Raw genomic sequence first — 19,209 nt, 5'->3', positions numbered from 1 at the left:
AGGTAGTGCGTAAACTCGTTAACAATTCATTCAATAAGGTCACGTGATAAACAAACCACGCCTTTATTCTCACACAGTTTATTATTACTCTACATCCGTATTAGTAATAACTATGTATAGTATGACGAAAGTAAAGACTAAATAAACAGTGTAGTACCATGTTACATGTTTGAATAACGCGCAATCAGCATAGTTTTTTAAATAAATATACAGATACAGGTATTATTTTCATACGCATCATGTTCACCATTACCATGATTAAGGTCTACTAGCTATTAGTATTAGTATTTCGGGACCTACACAACCCCTCCCCCCCTCCAAGATAGATCCTGAGCCCTTTCGATTTTTTTCCATTTTGTGAAATATTTTTATTATAACTCTATACTATCGGCCTAAGGTGTCCCTTTTCGGAGGTTAGGATGCCTGGGTTCCTCTCCTCCCCCTTTTTTTATTGAGGGGGGGGGGGGTCAAGAAGATTTTTTTCTTGTGGATTAAGGTCTTGTCTATTATTTTTCAATTTCTTGATCCATTACAACCCAGCATGTTTGTATAAAAATTAGGAAATGTGACACACCGAATTAGCATTTAGTAAATGGGTATCCCAATGTAATCTTTCTAAACTTCCCTCATGGAAATTTAAAAACGTTTTAATAGATTCTCTAATAATAATTTATTGGTACTTCTTGAGTAAACAATGAAGGTGATTCAAGGTTATTTTCTACGCAGCAGCTAAACAGCGTACAAAATTCCCACAGGGGGTAAGGAAGGGGAGGGGGGGGGGGGCAACATATTGATTTAGAGACATGAGGTTTTATTTATTTATTTTTTTTAACGAAAGATTAAAATAGAAAGTATCAGTTATTTACAGTGTAATAAATGATAGAGAACTACTTGAACCATGCAATATTTATCGCATTTAGTTTGATGAAAGAGGCAGTGTCTTGATGAAAATTGTGTGAATATTTTTTTTTCATTTCTTTATTTTTATTTATTTATTTGTTTTTTTTAAAGTCAGATCCGAACCCTTATGATAAATATACATGTTTCATTGATACCAGTGATTAAATTCTATATTTGTCTGTGAATATAGGTGAACAGTTTGACACATGTATAGTGATTGCACTAGTAAATTTTTGGTTGTTGATCCTACATGACGTAAGCATTCTAAACATGTCTATATATGGAGTAAACCATTTTATGCCCTTTGAACCCTATTTTGACATGCTACAATACACCATGACATTTAAAAACGATTATGTATACGTGGGCACAATGTGTTTTGGTTACAAATGTTTAAATTTATACATCGGTGTCCTTGTGTCGCATTACATTTTCAAAAATCAGGGAATTCCTTTTACCTATATATAGATAATTTAGGATAGAATAAAGGTAGGGTTGATTTAGACACACTAGTTCCGCTTATTTGCATTTGATTATTTTTTAAAAATTGTGTCGACTGTGTCAATTTCAAAAATAGGCGTTTTCTATGGGTTTATGATAATGAGGGTCGAAAGGAAGGGATCCAAAATTTCCCTTGCAGGAGCTGAGGAGAAAATCTTAGAATTTAACATTTATAAAATTAGTTGTAATCGCAGATTCTGACTATTTTGCCCTGGTAAATGTCTTTTCCTAATTGTGACACAGATGTCTGCATAAAGTTTCCTGTGTTAATTATCCGAATAAGAAGTTCTTATCAATTCTGCATTTTACCTCCACCTATGGTAAATTCAAAATTTTTACAACATGATAAGGCGCCCACTTATTCGTCTATACTTTGATGTGCATGTAATAGACTTCTGTCCTATTTGCATTTAAGTTCATGCGAACTACAAATGTAGACATGTCTGAATTTAGCAGTTAAGGATAACTAACACAAACAAACTTTTTGCAGAAATCAGCATTATTTCTCTAAGAATAATATTCAAATAGGTAACCTGAATGATATTTTCTGGGTAATGTGAGAGAATTTTGTAAGATTTTGTCACAATGTCAAAAATATGTGCAAAATTTTGTATAGAATTACATAGAAAACGATACAAAGTTGCTTATCTAAGCACCAAAGAAAACTTACGATTTCTTTATATTATAGGGATTGATTATTTATGTCATTTCCGTTCAAAATCAGTCCAGAAACTTATATCAATCGATATCCATGCATTGATTTTTTGTTTGTGGAATGTACCCTTAAATGTGTTCCATTGTTTAGGATATATACATTATACATTATATTATCGTATTCATATGATACATTCTTTTAATTTCTCTTGAGTGAGTCCTCAACCCTACCTCACCTATCATAAGTCAATTTCATTCCAGGGGCCCATTTTACAAAAGAACTTACGGCTAAGACCAAAAGCTTTAGTTAATTGTAAAATCTTGCAAAATTTATGTTTCTGTTAATAATTGTTTTCATAGAAATATCTTCCCAACTTCTTTTTAAAACGGTTTGGACTATTTTCAAATTAACGTAAAAAAAAAAAAAGAGTTACTCGCAAAATTACGTTTTGGTGTTAGTCGTAAGTTCTTTTGTAAAACGGGGCTCTGATCCAGATATTGTACAAGAGATTTTTTTAATACATCATAATACATACTGTCAAATTCCCTTGGGGGGGGGGGGGGGGTAGAAATGTCAGTCAAAATTGCTAATCTAAACCAGTAGCTATGTATGGAACCTCTGATTTGACTGCTCTGAAATGGTAAAATTTTTAATAGATTTCACTGAACACTTAATCGAAATGCGTCAATAGGAAATTTTATTACATTTTCAACAGTGAAATACTGTGATTTATTTATTGAATAAAAGTGATATTCTCTTACAGTGTGAAAGGATACCAAAAATGATATTCTCTCACAGTGTGAAAGGATATCAAAGTAAGTAAAAAATAATTTCTGGCCTTTCATAAGATAGAGATAGTAACTAAGCATCTTGATAGAGCTAAAACTGCAAATTTCTTCCTAAATATGTTGCTATTTAAAATCCATGCTATGTAATGTTTTCAATCTGACACACAACTTCTAAGCTATGACGTCTCAACCGCTCAACTATGACGTCAAGCCTATGACACTGTGTTAAGAAAAGACAGAGGCAAAGGGAAAATCAAAGAAAATGTAATAAACAGAAAATTCAATGTTTTGTAGATGAATATGGAATTTATTTCACTCGTGAGACAGGATTTTTTTTTATATTTTCACTCGTGCTTCGCACTCGTGAAAATATCAAAAAATCCTGTCCCACCCGTGAAATAAATTCCATATTCATCTACAAAACATTGAATATCCTCTATATATTTTACCCCATGGATCATTAAAATGGAAAACTGTTGACCCCGTCTTCCTGTCCAAACAGAAGATTATGGCACAAGACTAAGTTGGTGCACAAGAATCTATGAATTTTATCGACATTTTCAATATATAAACTGAGTATACGTCATATAAATTTATTTATTACATACTAAGTAATAAATACATGTGTACTACATTTTGTAGTTTTTTAGTAACTAGATTTTTATGAAAATATTTTTTCTTTTTTCAGGTTGTAAGACTATAATACAAAAAAGTGTATCATGATATTTACTTATCATCGTATTGCGAAAATATTCTTGAAAAGTAATTTGCTCAATGTTACATGTAGGCGCTTTGAATTCTAGAATACATACAAATCTTTATTTTAAGTTAAAGTAATGTAGAATATTAATAGACGTTTTTCCCTTCTGATATATTCAGATCAAACGAGACGCTTCGCGTCTCGTTTGATCTGATGATCCGCGCCTGTCAACTCGACGTGATACGGCTCTTCGGATCAAGTTACTATTATAATAATATATATTTATTTATTTATCAGGTAATAATCAGATGATTCAGGTATATTAAAAGGAAAAAAAAAGAGAATGTCTAAATATTGAAATACCTTTGGTAAAAATATATAAAGTTTGAAATATACATGTATTTATGCGAGGAGGAAACCGCTTCTAAGATTCTTATGTATCAATGCTTTCACAAAGCCAAAGATTGAAATATTTACGGAAGCGTATTAGGGCCGCAGCAGTATCTTTTTTTAATTTGTTTAAATAAATTATCAATTTGTTTTAACAAATTAACAATTTGATATAACAGATTAGTAATTTGTTATAACAGATTAGTAATTTGTAATAACAAATTACTAATTTGTTATAACAAATTAATAATTGGATATAACAAATTAGTAATTTGTTATAACAGATTAGTAATTTGTTATAACAAATTATCAATTTGATATAACAAATTATCAATTTGTTATAACAAATTATCAATTTGTTATAACAAACTAATAATTTGATATAACAGATTAGTAATTTGTTTTAACAAATTACTAATTTGTTATAACAAAGTATTAATTTGTCATAACAAATTAGTAATTTGATATAACAAATTATTAATTTGTTATAACAAACTACTATTTTTGATAAAGTGAAGGTGTATACAGATCTATGGAAGCCAGATCAGATCAGAAATCTTATTATAAGTTGGATTTTTGAAAACAATAAATATATATTAAGCTCAGCAGCTACAGCTTTTTGGCTAATATGTTAAACTGGATTTACATCTTTTAGCACTTAGAGTTTTCACTGTCAAACATTATTGTTATAAAGATACAATGTATCAAATTCTTTGGTTCCTAATTGCTTATTCTTAGGAGCTCTAATTGAATTCTGTCCTTCTGTGCCCCCCTCCCCTCCCTCCCTCGATTCACTTTATACATGTACCAAATGATGATCTACTTTACGTACTGCTTTTCAGTTTTTAAATGTACCATTAATTTTATGCATGTATGTACTTAGACAAATGGAGAGAGTATTATAGGCATTTATGCCTACTGTTCAATCCAGTTTATGTATAATTAATACATTTTAAACTAAACCACCGTTCCTAATACAAAAACCTGAATCTGCTCCTCTGGTGAACCTCCTTGGCCCCAATTTACATGGGGGCAATAAGGGCAACATTGACAAAAATGAATTTGTAGATAAATTATCACAGAAAAAATGATAAACACTCTGTAATAACCTTCTCTGAAAACGAAAATAAACAATATTCTTGAGTGGGTAGTACTTGCTAAAATTTGGAATCAGATACCTTGTGTTATTTTTTCATGTATGTATGTAATTTTTATAATCAAAATACGTGCCTTTTGGAATTCTTTTTGCTATTCTTTTAATTGTCTATCAGAGACATTTATTCCAAGAAACAGACTCAAAAAGAACAAAAAGAAAGCAACAACAATAAAACAAAACAAAATTTTTAAAAAACCCTGCAATTTCGGTAAGAATAAAACCAAAAATAAAGTGCTTTAATCAGAGTTGCTAATTGATCTAAATCCATATTAATAATATACTGATCAAAAGCTCTTCAAAGCTTATGCTTTACGTTTACATAAAACCAAATTAAAATAAGATTTCTGATCTGATCTGGCTTCCGTAGATCTGTATACACCTTCATATTTTGTCAAAAATAGTAATTTGTTATAACAAATTGCTAATTTGTTATAAGTTATAACAAATTACTAATTTGTTATATCAAATTACTAATTTGTTATATCAAATTAATAATCTGTTAAAACAAATTATTAATGTTATATCAAATTAGTAATCTGTTATAACAAATTAATAATTTGTTATAACAAATTAATAATTTGATATATCAAATTGATAATTTGTTATATATCAAATTATTAATTTGTTATAACAAATTACTAATCTGTTAAAACAAATTAGTAATCTGTTATAACAAATTAGTCATTTGTTTTAACAAATTAATAATTTGTTATAACATATTGATAATTTGTTATAACAAATTGATAATTTGTTATAACAAATTAGTAATTTGTTAAAACAAATTAATAAAAGATACTGCTGCGGCCCTAATACGCTTCCGTAAATATTGCAGTTTTTCAAAATGACAAGAACGAACAAATATGAAAGGATACCGGAAATCCAATTAACAGCAGAAAAACAGCTGATGAACAGCTGATGGTTCCGAGTGTCACGATATGCATTATATAGGGATAGTGTACGTTGTAATTTCACAGCATTCCCTTTATTATCTTGGAATTCTCGCTGAATTATGACTGTGATAACCCACACGATATATACGATATACATACTTCGAAAGTGATAAGGCAACACATTATCCGTTTTACAAAATGATTTACGACCACAGTTATTAGGTAAATGCAGTTTACATGCGTCTATATACTAAGAAGTGTAAATTTTTAACATAGTACATACAAATTTTATTCATAGCGTGGAAATGTAATTTTTGCAATGCGTTCACATGCACAAGCAAACTGGGTGCATGTCAATTCCTTGTTCTCCCCCAAGTGCTTACAAGAAAATTAATTATGTTTCTTCACCAATTTATGCAGTCCCCCTTCTCTTCCCCATTTCTTGCTAAAACGCTACATTATACAAGTATTGCTGTTTTTAGGTCGATACGACGATTTAGCAACCTCAGGAATACTGTATTCACCGAGCCCTCAGTGGCTAAAATATCGTATTGACTGAAAAAAACCCTGCAATACTTGTTTTATCATATGATTTTATAATTAGATGATACAAATTCGTTAAGAAAAAACATGACATCTTTCTTGATTGTTTACAATTGTAGAAGTCCTTGCCAAGCACAGCTAGAAAGGGGTGTTAATATAATCATCGCCAGATGTATTAATTTGTAATTTCTTGTAGAACAAATGATTGTCAGACATGCAGCATTCATTTTGAGAAGCTTAAAAGGGGGGGGGGTGACATCTGAGAGAGAGAGAGAGAGAGAGAGAAAAGAATTCTGCAAACTCCAAAATCTTTTGTGTGTGTGTGTTTGTGTGATTTGAATATAGATTAAAAAAAAAAGAAGCAGAAAGAAGGTGAAATAACTTTTCATAATTAATTGAATCATTATGGAAATTCTTAATCTATTTTTAGTCCAATGTAGAAAAAAATATCCGTACATTCACCTAGAAGATCACGCGCAGGTGAACATAATTAGTATTTTTTCTACAGTGTTGGATCTCAGTCAATCAAAGAGTTAGAATTATTTATTTCATATGATAAAATAAAGATGTAGTATATCTGAGTGCCCCCCCCCCCCCCCCGCACACACACTTTTTGTTGCAGTATAGTCAAATCGGGGTAAAGTGGTAATGTATGAATAAAAACTAATTTACAATAGCATTTAATACTACATTTGTATTTCACAATTATTGTTGAAAAATTCAATGAAATATAAAATACGTGCATTTAGGTTTTATCTGTAATACTTTCAAATTTAAATTAAAATCGGCTCTAAGGTACTTTCGAGAGGGTTAGAGCTCTCGTAAAGTTACTAAAAATCGTAAGGTTTCTCTTAGATGAAAATTAATCGTAAGATTTTTGTGAAAAGGATTTCTGAATTTTAAAAATTTAAATCAAAATAAGACAGTAAGTGAAAATACCAAAATAAAATGGAATTAAGAAATTTAAAAAAAAATGGGAAAATTAAAATTTAAAATCTGTTTTAGGTTTCTTTCCTTTTGAAACAAAATTGACAAAAATATACATGATCATTAGTTTAATTTAAAAAGAATACAATGCAAGAACATGTATAATTCATGAGTAGTATATTAATATGCTAAAATATAACTATATTTTTCAAAATTTAAATACTTCCAAAATGCTAAAAGCAAAAAGTAAATAAATAAATGATAAAAAAAAGTTCTGTTAAAAAAATAATAATTTAAAAAAAAAATGATCAAATAAAATTTAAACAAAGCCGCCTTGGTAAGACTTCATCCAGGGTGAGTCTAAATGCCGACGGGACAACTTTTTGGCCTAGTTCGGTTGAAGAAGGAATCTCGATAGGTGGTGTTGAAATACATTGTTTTATCATCATTCAAGTTTCGGTGTTCAGAAGATTTGTGGCATAAACTCGGACGTTCAGTCTGCACACCTGAAAAATAAAAATAGATCATATCTATTTTGAATTTTTTCTTCTGATAATTTTTTTTTTTTTTTTTTTTTTTATTAAGTTCATAGACTTATTTTCATAAATCAGTAACAATAATACCGACTCTGAACGCTGCGTTGGGTGTTTTCTTAAAGGCCCAATATATTCTGCACATTTTTATAGCAATTCTCTGTAACCACTTCAACTTCTTTGCCACGCATGGTCACCAATTTTCATGAAACTTTGCCCATTATTAAAACTTGACACCAGAAACATATATCAAATAAAATTTCGTTGCTATGTGTCTTGGTTGCCATGGTAACAGCCAGAAAAGTTGAAAAAAATTGAGATTTTCAGCTACTTTGAATCTTTATTAAGCCTTAATAAAGACTAAGAAAAACAAAAACTATTCTCACAAAAACATGACACCTTGTCGCCACTTATGCTATAAATAAACTATTTAGAATTTATCTCTAAGTAAGTGGTAACCATGGGTACATTTGGAATACATTTTAGATGCTGAAAAATGCTGAAAACTGCTCAATATTCACTTAATGATAGATGTTACATGATCAAACTCAATCAACAATCTAAGAAAAACAATAAAAATATTTGACCTTAAGTAATTAGATATTGGCAATATTATTCTAAAAATAACTTTCATGGTTGCCATGGTAACGCAGTGTAACCATGCAAAATCTGTTGCTAAGATTGGGTTAATGCTACTATCTTGAGGAAAAACAATGGAATTCCTGACTGGCACATATACATCCTTAGGACCCTGCAACACCAACAACATAAGAAATATTGGGATTAATTGTTACTTTGCAGTGTAACCATGGAAACAACGTACCAGTTGTTTAAAGTGATATTTTTTTGCAGCTTTAGGAATTTACTTAGCTTTTAATCAAGAAACATATTATTTGACTCACCTTGAATTGTACTTATCTGGTAGAACTAAAGTTGAATATCATATATTGATAAAGTTTGTTGAAAAATACAACACTGTTGCTATTGTTACCAAGAAGGGAAAATGTTCGATTTTGTTAATTTTATATCAATATTAAATCCTATGTGCCAGCTTTTTGCATCCAGTTAGAGATTGGGTGGTAGTCAAAATTGAAAGTCGGGCTAGTTGTTCATATATATCAATCATAAAAGTTTTGGGAATCTACATACAAGGGTACGTATCCAAACAAACAAAATATTTTTCAGATTTTTATGCATATTTTTTCGGTTAATTTCCATAGCAACGCTCTATTTAAAGAATTGAATTTGAATTTTTTGAAATGTGAAAATTATGGTCACACCAGCACCTTTAAAAAAATATCATCAGTTATATCAGTTATATAGAAATATTCTTTTTAAAAAGATAGGATAAGATTAAAACACTATATAAGAAAGTAAATTTAAAATAACTTTGTGGTATTAAAACCATGGCAACCATTGCCAACCTATAAAAAATATATTTCGTCCTTGGTATATGTTACAAGGATCTCTTGTCTATTATTTGCTTGCATTTCAACCTATAATTGTTTTTATTCTTAAGTGTATGACTTTATAAAAAAAAAAATGATTTACCAAACATGTTTATCATGCATTTAAGACATAAGGCCTTCAACTTTCAGCAACAGTCATTGCCACATTGCTTTGCTGCAAACGTTAACTGTGGGACTCTGAACATGTTGAAAAATGCCATTTTTTCAAACTTTAGGACATGTTGCTATGGTAACCATGACACGTAGCAACCAATTTTTGCCTGATTTGAGTTTAGGGTATCAAAGACTTTTATCATAGAGAGTTTGTAGAAATTCTGAGACTATGCGTGCCACAGCTCCTATATAAAAGTTAAAGTCATTACAGAGAATGGCTCTTAAAATGTACCGATTCGGCGATTGAACAATTTTCAGAAAGCAACTTTTATTTCATACCTCTGAAGTGTAACCTCTGAATTGACTGGAAATCCATTTCGCCGGCGGTAGGTACATAGAGTTGTTTTATTTGATATGTTTTGGCCGGAAGTGCACCTTTCCACGCTACATAATGCCCCTGATATGTGGTACATGGATGCTGATCGCCATCCCCTCCTTCATGTTTTATGATGTCAGTTCCGGTTTTTGGTTTTATAGGCATTATTCTTTCCACAAGACTTTTGGGATTTTCAAAATCAGCCTGAATTAACATAATAAATTAAGAAACATTCGGGGTATAGAAGCACAATACTTTGATTTTATCTTTACTTTGAATCACATTCAAAGTGCTTCCCACTCGTGAAAATATAAAAAAAAAAATCGATATCCTGTTCCACTTTTGAAATAAATTCCATATCCAACTACAAAACACTGAATATCCTCTATTTATATAATGGATAAGTTCACAGACATGTCATAAGAGATGATTTATGAAATATGAAGGGGGGGGGGGGGATTAGTCATGATCATAGTAAAATTATGCAAATACGTACCATATATGTGCTAGAAAAAGGCATCCCTCCCAGAGGTCTGTGGTATTCTGGCTTGATGGCCCAGGTGGGTTTCTCAATGGGGATCACCGGCCACGCTTTGTATGTTGTGTTCTGGGTGGTTCTGCCATCGAAGGGACCTAAATCGTAGTGATTATTAGAGGTAGGAGGTTTACAGATTGGCTGACGGGGCCCGCACGAGTGTTTGACGTAATCCGCCGTATAAGTAGTCATTCCATTGAAGGGGGCGTACTGCATTCTCCTTCCGTGAACCGCGATCTTAGTTGAGACGGCTTCTGTTTTTGGTGGTTCTAAAAATAAAATAAATGTTATTCTAGAATGATTTGAGTTTTTTTTTTTAAAAAAGAAAGTTTGTCTTTGAAGGATCATGGATAAAAAACACACAATTTGTTAGATCTTTTCCAATAAAAAAAAATCCTCTACGTATTATCATTCCATTTTTGTAATGGATAATAAAGATTCGAGCATGTCATAACATAATGCTGTATACTAGTAAGTTTTTATCGCCGAGTAATATTCTGTCTTTAAAGAAATGTATTTTAACCATAACTGTAAGGAAGGGGGGGGGGGGTAGATCAGGAGCGCGGATCTTGCCACTGTGACTGCACGTGTATTTGTACAAAAGACCACTTACTACACTGTTGTAACCACTGATGATATATGTACCAAAGTGGTATCTGTATACATTAATGATATAACGGAATGCGCCGATCCAGGAAATTCTTCGGAAGGGAGGGGTGGAGGCGAAAAAACTATTTATTGGGTGGGGTGGGTGTACGACAAGTTGCTTCCTTTACAAATTTGATAACTTTGAAATTCCCAGAGAGGGTCCGGTCCCTCCCGAACACCCTTCCTCCCGGATCCGCGCATGTTTACAATGGCATCATCAATCAACTATAAACTGAAAACCAGCCGGATAGTACAAAATATACCATTGATACAAATTACTTCATTAATCAATGAGTCATGTAGTAATGATACCCACTAAATATACAGTGTAATACAAAATTCAGTCCACTAATGGGGTAAATGATGCAAATGTATCATAACGTGCAGCATGCAAATTCATTCATTAATACAAAATTATGTCGATAGTGGATTTTACAGTACATGTATACTGTCAGTGGGTAAACTATATGTCAGCCCCTTCAGTCATATACTGACCTACAACCGGATCTGTGACTTTATTCTCGGGCTTTGCGTCACTTTCTGTACGAATAGGTTCCTTCTCTTTCGGTGCTTCATCAACTTTCTTTGCATCTCCTTCACCTGAAGGTTTTTCCTACATTGGTCAATAGAAATAAACAAAAATTAATAAACGTAAAATTTATACCTCTGTAGCTATTTTGACGATAAAATTAAGGAAAATTGATTTGGGTAATGTTTAGTTTTGGAGAAAACCCGGTAATGAATATTAAATTTAGATTTCAGAATTCAGATATCAGAAAGTAGGCACGATATGCTATATTGAAGTTCATTTCTTTCTGACAAGTTATCCTAACAAAAAAATTCTTAGAAGTCGTAAGTCGGAAAAAGGGGGGGGGGGACAACATTCATACTTCAGGTGCCTATGAGACAAATATGATGCCACTTAAGGAGTGTTTTTAAGTTTTGTGTGAGTTATTGGTGTGTAAATCACACAGACTTGTCACGTAGGCATATTTCATGAAGCGCGCTAGCGCTTCATGAAAAATATGCCTACGTGCAAGTCTGTGTGATTTACACACCAATAATTCACACTAAACTTAAAAACATTCTTCATATTTACATTTTACAAGTTCAAAAGCAACAATATTATGCTCAATATTTGAATTTCTTGCTGCCTTATATCGTTACATTTTTATTTACGTCTCTGTAGCCTCATTGTGACGTCACTTTACCGCGAGTTTCACCGTGTATATTTCTACGCGTGAGTATACACAGAAATGAACTTCAAATCAATTGCACAGTTGGCTTAGTAGAAAAACATAGCAAATGTAAATATTTTAGTTTGAAATTGAACATTTTGTGAAGGAAATGAATTCGTTGATCTTACCAAAACATGAAAACACGAATATTAGTGATATTGGAGTATAATATTTGATACATGAAAATTTTGGATGATGAAAATCTCCAAATGTGAACTGCTTACTCACTGGAATGACGATTTCGTACTGCGTTCGCGGAGGTTCTTTTGGTTTAGCGCTTGCCGGACGGCAGCTTTTGGCGACATCTTTATCAAAGCACTGATAGGACAAGCTGTAATTGGTCTGGTCAGAGAATTTGGCACTTGATGGGCGGTACGCTTGTATCGGCTTGAAGCTTTCCATTTTGAAGGCATTTTTGTCCTACAGAATTATTAGGATCAAGTGTAATATTTTCAAATATTATACTTTCATGTAAATTAGTTGAATCTGATTCGTCGAGAAACATTTGTTAAAAAACACTATTACCCGCTGAATAATGAAGCCACGCCCACCAGCGTAGCAACAGTTAACATTGCTTGACGACGGGTGTTATTCCAAAAAAATATTGACTGCGCAGAATTCATGCGCGCAAGGTTCACTGTAATATGTATTTGAATAAAACATTCAGTATAATACAATAAATACTGCATGTAGTTGAGTGTAACATTGAAAATTTTCACCCCTCGAAAACCATTGTCAACCTCGGCTGCGCCTCGGTTGACAATGGTTTTCTTGGGGTGAAAATTTTCAATGTTACACTCAACTACATGCAGTATTTATATAATGCGATTCAAACAAGACTATAATTTTTGGAAAATATTAATACGTATAATTATTATATCATGAGTACGAAACCAGCTGCATATTTTCTTCATTAAATACACGTTGTCATCAATTGTGAGTTGACCATTTTCTTTTTGGAAAGGCCGTGGGGTGGATAAATGGAACACCTGTATTCAAATACTAGATGAACATTTTTGGATACAAACAATTTCAGAATAACATAAAACCATATCTTCAAATTTCTCAAAAGTGTCTATTAATTAGGTATTTCCATTCTCACAATTTTATGGGTTCAAAGTAAAAAAAAAAAACGGCATTTATTTTCACTGAATATAGTTTGAATTAATAAATAATCGCAAAAAATATACAGGTTGCCATATTTTTAAGATGTAAGGCATAAATAAACAGAAACATATGTCAGCATTAAAAAATCGTACTTTTTTAGTAAATAGTATTATAAAAATTCGGTAAAAACTTCAAAGACATAATTGCGATGCTGATAGTTCCAAAATAATTGCCACTTTATAAGTATGTTTGAATTGTGAATATTAGCGAAATCATTTTACATTAGATGTACAATAAGGAAAGATACGTTAGAAGGAGTTATAGCCCTTAGCAACATTTTATTGGTTAAATAAAGAAAATAATCTTTTCTTTTTTAATTCTTTTACCAAACAGTATTTGTTATTACACCTATTGAAAAGCATTCTTCCAAAATATGTATTTCTATGGGGTATGAATTTAAAATAATTTAATTCTGATCGTAACGCGCCATTTGATTGAATAAAAAAAATACTTTATATCGTATAAATTGGGTTGCCTACGTCACAATGACTTGCGTCAAAAACGTATCGATCCGCCTGACGTTAAATTCAAATTTTGTACAATTTGAAGTCGTTTTTTAAGGGAATCATCTTTTTTTTTCTTACACTAAATGAATGAAAAATAAATTATAAGGAATGAATTTAATAGCTACCCAATTTATACGGTATAAAGTGGGCTGGAACAGTTAACGCTTTTTTATAAAGCGTAAACTGCCTCAACTCACTTTATACCGTATAAATTGGGTAGCTATTAAATTCATTCCTTAATAAATGACAGTTTTTGCAAAACCTATGACATCACAGGAGGGTGGAAATACCTTAAACAGAAAAATATTTTAAAAAGATACACAGAAGAAACATTATTTCTGAGGCTCAGTATTAAGTGATACATGTACATTAAAAAGGTATCAATTCTTTTAAATATTAAGGCCCAGAAAAAAGTAGCTTTTTGGATATTTTTGAGCAATTCTGTTTATTTGTTTCTGTGATCGGCTTCGGGCAATCACAGCTGATTCCACATGATGCATTCGGTAAATGTAACCATTCGAGCACATGGTTTTGTTGTTTGGTACTTTGTTTGCTGAGCACTACCAGCTTCATGAAAATTTCTCGTAACATATTATGTACTTAGGAGCTTTTTAAATTTTTTTTCTTTGAGACGTAAGCAAATATACAGTTATAGTGCAGACAAAATTAAGTTTTCTCTATGTGCGCAAGAATTTCACTCGCTTCCTTTACACCCTTTCTGAGAAAAGTTGATTCGTTCATTAGTGTTTCGAGTAAAACTAACTCGCACTTTACTTTTAGTTGTTAGAAGAGTTTGTGAGAGAAAATTTGTTAGCTTTTGATGTTCTTTAATGTTCATTGTAGTCTGTGCTATTACTTACTCCACAAGTGTAACTTATGGTTAATATCTTCCCCCGATCATTTCCTTTAAAGGAATAATTCGGGATTTTGTGGTTGTTTCTTTTTTTTTCAAATTTTAATTTAAATTGTATTTTATTGCAAATTTATAGTAATGATAACAAACATATACAGTATAGGAAATATCTAAAAGGATCCGGAGACAAGTTATGAAACTTATAAATATCAATCCATCTCCTAGAATATTTGAGGATGATATAATAGATAGACCTTTATGAAGTGGTACAAAAATAAATACAGTTTAGACTGTTTGTAATATAACGGGAAAGTATAGAACAAGATTTTGTTTTTAATTTGATTATGTATTATATGATTTATGAATCTTATTTTTATTTGTATTCTATGATCAAGTGGAATTTTTTTTTTATCTAAATCGAATGCTATAAAAATTCTTTTGCTTATAAATGAGGGGAAAACATTTATCTGATACGGACCTCGTGAAATACATAATCCTTCTGATACGTTGTCAGCATCAACTTCGACAATTTTCCGTTATCCATTTTGTTAGATACCGGTCTGACGCAGTTGCGCGGTCGCTGGAATGGGTACTTTCTGTAAGCCTACCAATAAATAAAAAGATAAATAAAGAAAGACGTCTCAATAAAGAAATAAATAAATGAAAAGAAAGAAAATTTGGAGAAAAAGAAAAAAAACTTCATGGTGGTAATAAGAGTTGTCGATCGTTTGCTTAAAATGTTAAGAATATATGCTACAAACAAAAAATAGAATATTTTGGTTGTAAATGGTGCATATCACAAATCTCTTAGCTCTCTATGATGTTCAAATTTTTATCCTTTCTGCCGCCACCTTTATAAATATATACAATATTTTTGTCACTTTGAAGGACATTATTATGAAACTGAGTGAAAATGAAATTTTATGAGGCTATTTTTTCCCATTTTACTTAAATAAACATTCATTAAGTTCATTTTTTCACAATTTTGGAAGAAAAGTTTGTTTGAAACTTCTGGCCTAAATCTCACACAGGAGAAAGGGGAGGTGTGTGGGTCGAAGCTTAAATTGAGGGAGGACCGTGACATGGAAACATGGAATTTATGTATTTCATAACTTCAAATTATATGCCTATTTAAACTGTTTAATATATTGCCTGGCCTTGAGTGACCAAAAATAATTAAAAATTTAATTATGCATGTGAAGTTGAATAATCTTATATATATATTTTCCATACCTATTTATATATTTAAAAGCACTAAGTCCTAATACATGTATAAAATGAGAGGTGAGTGCCCCACCCTCTCCTACCCCCACTCACGGTATATTCCTTCATTGATGCAATGTTGAATTATTATAGGTTACTAACGGCTTGATGCTCAAACATTTCCCGAGTAGTGAGTATATTGACCCCCCCCCCTTTCTTCTGCCCCACTACCCTGGGATCTTCCTTTGATATCATATTCCTCATTATAATTAAATCTTTAATGGCTATGGGTTACTTACGGCTTGATATTCGGACATTCCCTCCGTCTTACTCATAAGATGTAACCGCCTCGCCAGTCTGTTGGTTGGATCATACTGGGGGGCTCCAGTCTTCACATCGCTATGGCATCCGTAAATATAATTAACAAATAAAACTCAATTTCAGAGGAAATTTGAAGGTGTGTTTTAGTAGCATGTATATTGCTATAAATAATGTTATAAGATTGTACGTTTGAGAAAAAAAAAAATTAAATCAAAGCACTTAATCGTTTGTTGATGGCAACTATTTACCCATCCATGAAGTGGGTTTAATTCATATAAATTTACAAATGCATATTCTACCTAAAAATATTGTCAAAAATAAATAGAAGATTAGAATTGCTTCTGTCAGTGATAAAATATGATAAAAATATGATAAAACCTTCAGCTAGACGCTTTTTCTCAAATATGACATAGACTTCAGTAAAACTTAAATAATAACAATGATAATCAAAAATATTCATTAATAATAATAATTAAAATAACTGTGACTTACCGTTTCTTTTCACTGTTAATAATTTTAGCGGGAGTAGCTGTCATCACGCGAAATAATAATTTTATTTTTATTTAAAAATTACATATGAAAATCTAACACGTTTAGCCTTCTAGTCAGCCATCTATGTTGTTACTACATAACCAAGACGACGTCAAATTAATTGTGACGTCATTCATATTACGTCATAATCGATAGTGTTTAATTTAACGCTAGATCTCTAAAAAATCAAGACAGCAGACAGACTATATACACTGTACATAGCTCTTTATGGGCGTTTTGAATATAATTTAGTACATCATTTCAAAATGGAAAACTAATGTATTTATAGTAATTCATATTTATAGTGCATGTATACAAATTAAAAAAAAAGCAGTCAAAAGATTTATCGGAACTGTGTTGAACATGTGCTTATTCAGTTCTGTCATTGATAGATATTCATGGAATCTTTAATTAGAACAAATACTCTCATGAAAGGAATGAGCATTCTAAATAACTGGAATAAGAACTCCTTTTTTAATTTTTTTTAAATCCATGAAGAAATATGAACATAATAATACCTAACGTAAAGTTTTGGACTATGTCACTCCGAAGTCCCCCCCCCCCCCCACCACCACCTCACTTTTCCTTAAGAGTGTGAAGTTGATCCTTTAAAAGAGTGCTAATTCTTACTCCTGATTGTTGAACTTTGAGGTATGTTTAAAATTGGGTCAAGGGTTTATATAGATAGAGGATGAAAGCAATACTTCTAGTAGCGGTAAGAAATATGAATTGTTTACTTCTTCTGTGTATTATTTCAGACAAAATGAGGCGTATTACACGGTTACATGGATCTAACATCTACACTGTACACGGTCTTATCTCTCTTTGGCGCGATTTTCGAAATAAACTGTTCAAATCCATGGCGTCCTGCAGACAACTAAACTGTTCAAATCCATGGCGTCCTGCAGACAACTAAACTGTTTCAAAAGTGTATCGGTAGTGAATGATTTATCAGTAATGATAAATAATAATTTAAATTTTAATTGAAGTTTAAGTATATGTTAAGCAACGTGTAAGGTATACGATCCATTAGATTTGTTTATATACGATGAAAAAGATAGGATGTGTTTTGATCATGTGTTTGTGTTGTTGTCCTCCGTTTTCGCGAAAGCGAGGGGACATCAAATCTCATTCGTCTGTCAGTCTGTCCGTCTTTCAGCCTGTCTGTCACAAAAACTTTAACCTTAGCCATTACTTTGGAATGGGAAAAGATAGGGTTTTCATATTTTGCTGGTACCTTTCCAAATATTTTGATCCCTGACCTTGACCTTGACGTTTGATGGACTTTTCAAAAAAAATTAACATTACTTTAACCTGAATTGATCATTACTTTTGAATGAGAAGACAGATGGCTTTCATATTTAACATGTGCAATACCTGTGACAAGATCTTTTCAAATATACGATGATTTTTTTACCCCGTGACCTTGACCTACGCTGAAGTGTGATCTATCTTCCAAAAAATTTAATAATGGTTATAACTTTTGAATTAGAGAAGATAGGACATGTGCATTACCTGTGACAAACGTTTCTGGATGTGCTACGATTTTTTTGTCCCTGTGACCTTGACCTTGAAGTTTGACCTTATTTTCAAAAAATTATCACTTCTGCGAACTTTTGAAGTAGAGAAGATAGGGCATTCATATTTGTCATGGGCATTACCTTTGACAAGACCTTTCCGAATGCACTCTGTTTTTTTTACCATGACCTTTTAACCTGCAGTCTTTTCCAATTTTTTTTAAAATTGGTAATAACTTCTGAATAATAGAAAAAAGGGCATTCAAATTTTATGTGTAAATTACCCAGGACAACACCTTTCAGACAAAACTATCATTTTTGAATTCATGACCTTAACCTATAAGTTTGACCTACTTGATATAAAAAAATTCTTTGGTCATAACTTTGCTCCTGAAGAGAAAGAACTTTCATATTTTTTCACATGTGCATTACTTGTGACAAGACCTTTATATTATATTGTATTATGATGTTGACCTCATGACCATGATCTTGGACTTTGATGCAGTTTTGAGAAGCTTAAATCTTTGCCGTAACTTTTTATTAATTCAACCTATATTTTTTTTGTACGATGGACAGACAAGACAGGACAAACAAACAAAGCAGTTACAATATGTCATAAATAATTGGATCCGAACCACTAAGACACCGAAAGCGGGGGACTACAATTCTTTGAATTTGCTTGTTATACATGTACATATACATGTATGTTATATGTAACTCGAGCTTGGTCCCGGTTTTTATTTTCTCTCTCTCTTCTTTTACATTAACT

General features: G+C 31.7%; 1 protein-coding gene across 1 annotated transcript; it reads right to left on the bottom strand.

Moving 5' to 3' along the window:
• Positions 1 to 7,563: 7,563 nt before the first annotated feature.
• Positions 7,564 to 17,045, bottom strand: LOC133186619 (uncharacterized). Its single transcript, XM_061321853.1, has 8 exons — positions 16,885 to 17,045; positions 16,371 to 16,470; positions 15,347 to 15,472; positions 12,571 to 12,762; positions 11,600 to 11,717; positions 10,418 to 10,725; positions 9,885 to 10,125; positions 7,564 to 7,956 (listed from the first exon to the last, which is right to left on the bottom strand). The coding sequence occupies exons 1-8, from the start codon at positions 16,926 to 16,928 to the stop codon at positions 7,811 to 7,813; spliced, it is 1,275 nt and encodes a 424-aa protein (XP_061177837.1). The 5' UTR covers positions 16,929 to 17,045; the 3' UTR covers positions 7,564 to 7,810.
• Positions 17,046 to 19,209: the final 2,164 nt, after the last annotated feature.

Source organism: Saccostrea echinata, unplaced genomic scaffold (genome assembly GCF_033153115.1).
Source record: "Saccostrea echinata isolate AGI-Se365-2 ecotype Australia unplaced genomic scaffold, CSIRO_AGI_Sech_v1 ptg000014l, whole genome shotgun sequence".
NCBI lineage: Eukaryota > Metazoa > Mollusca > Bivalvia > Ostreida > Ostreidae > Saccostrea > Saccostrea echinata.
The sequence above is the reverse complement of the archived record's forward strand: the minus strand, read 5'-3'. Positions and strand labels throughout refer to the sequence as shown.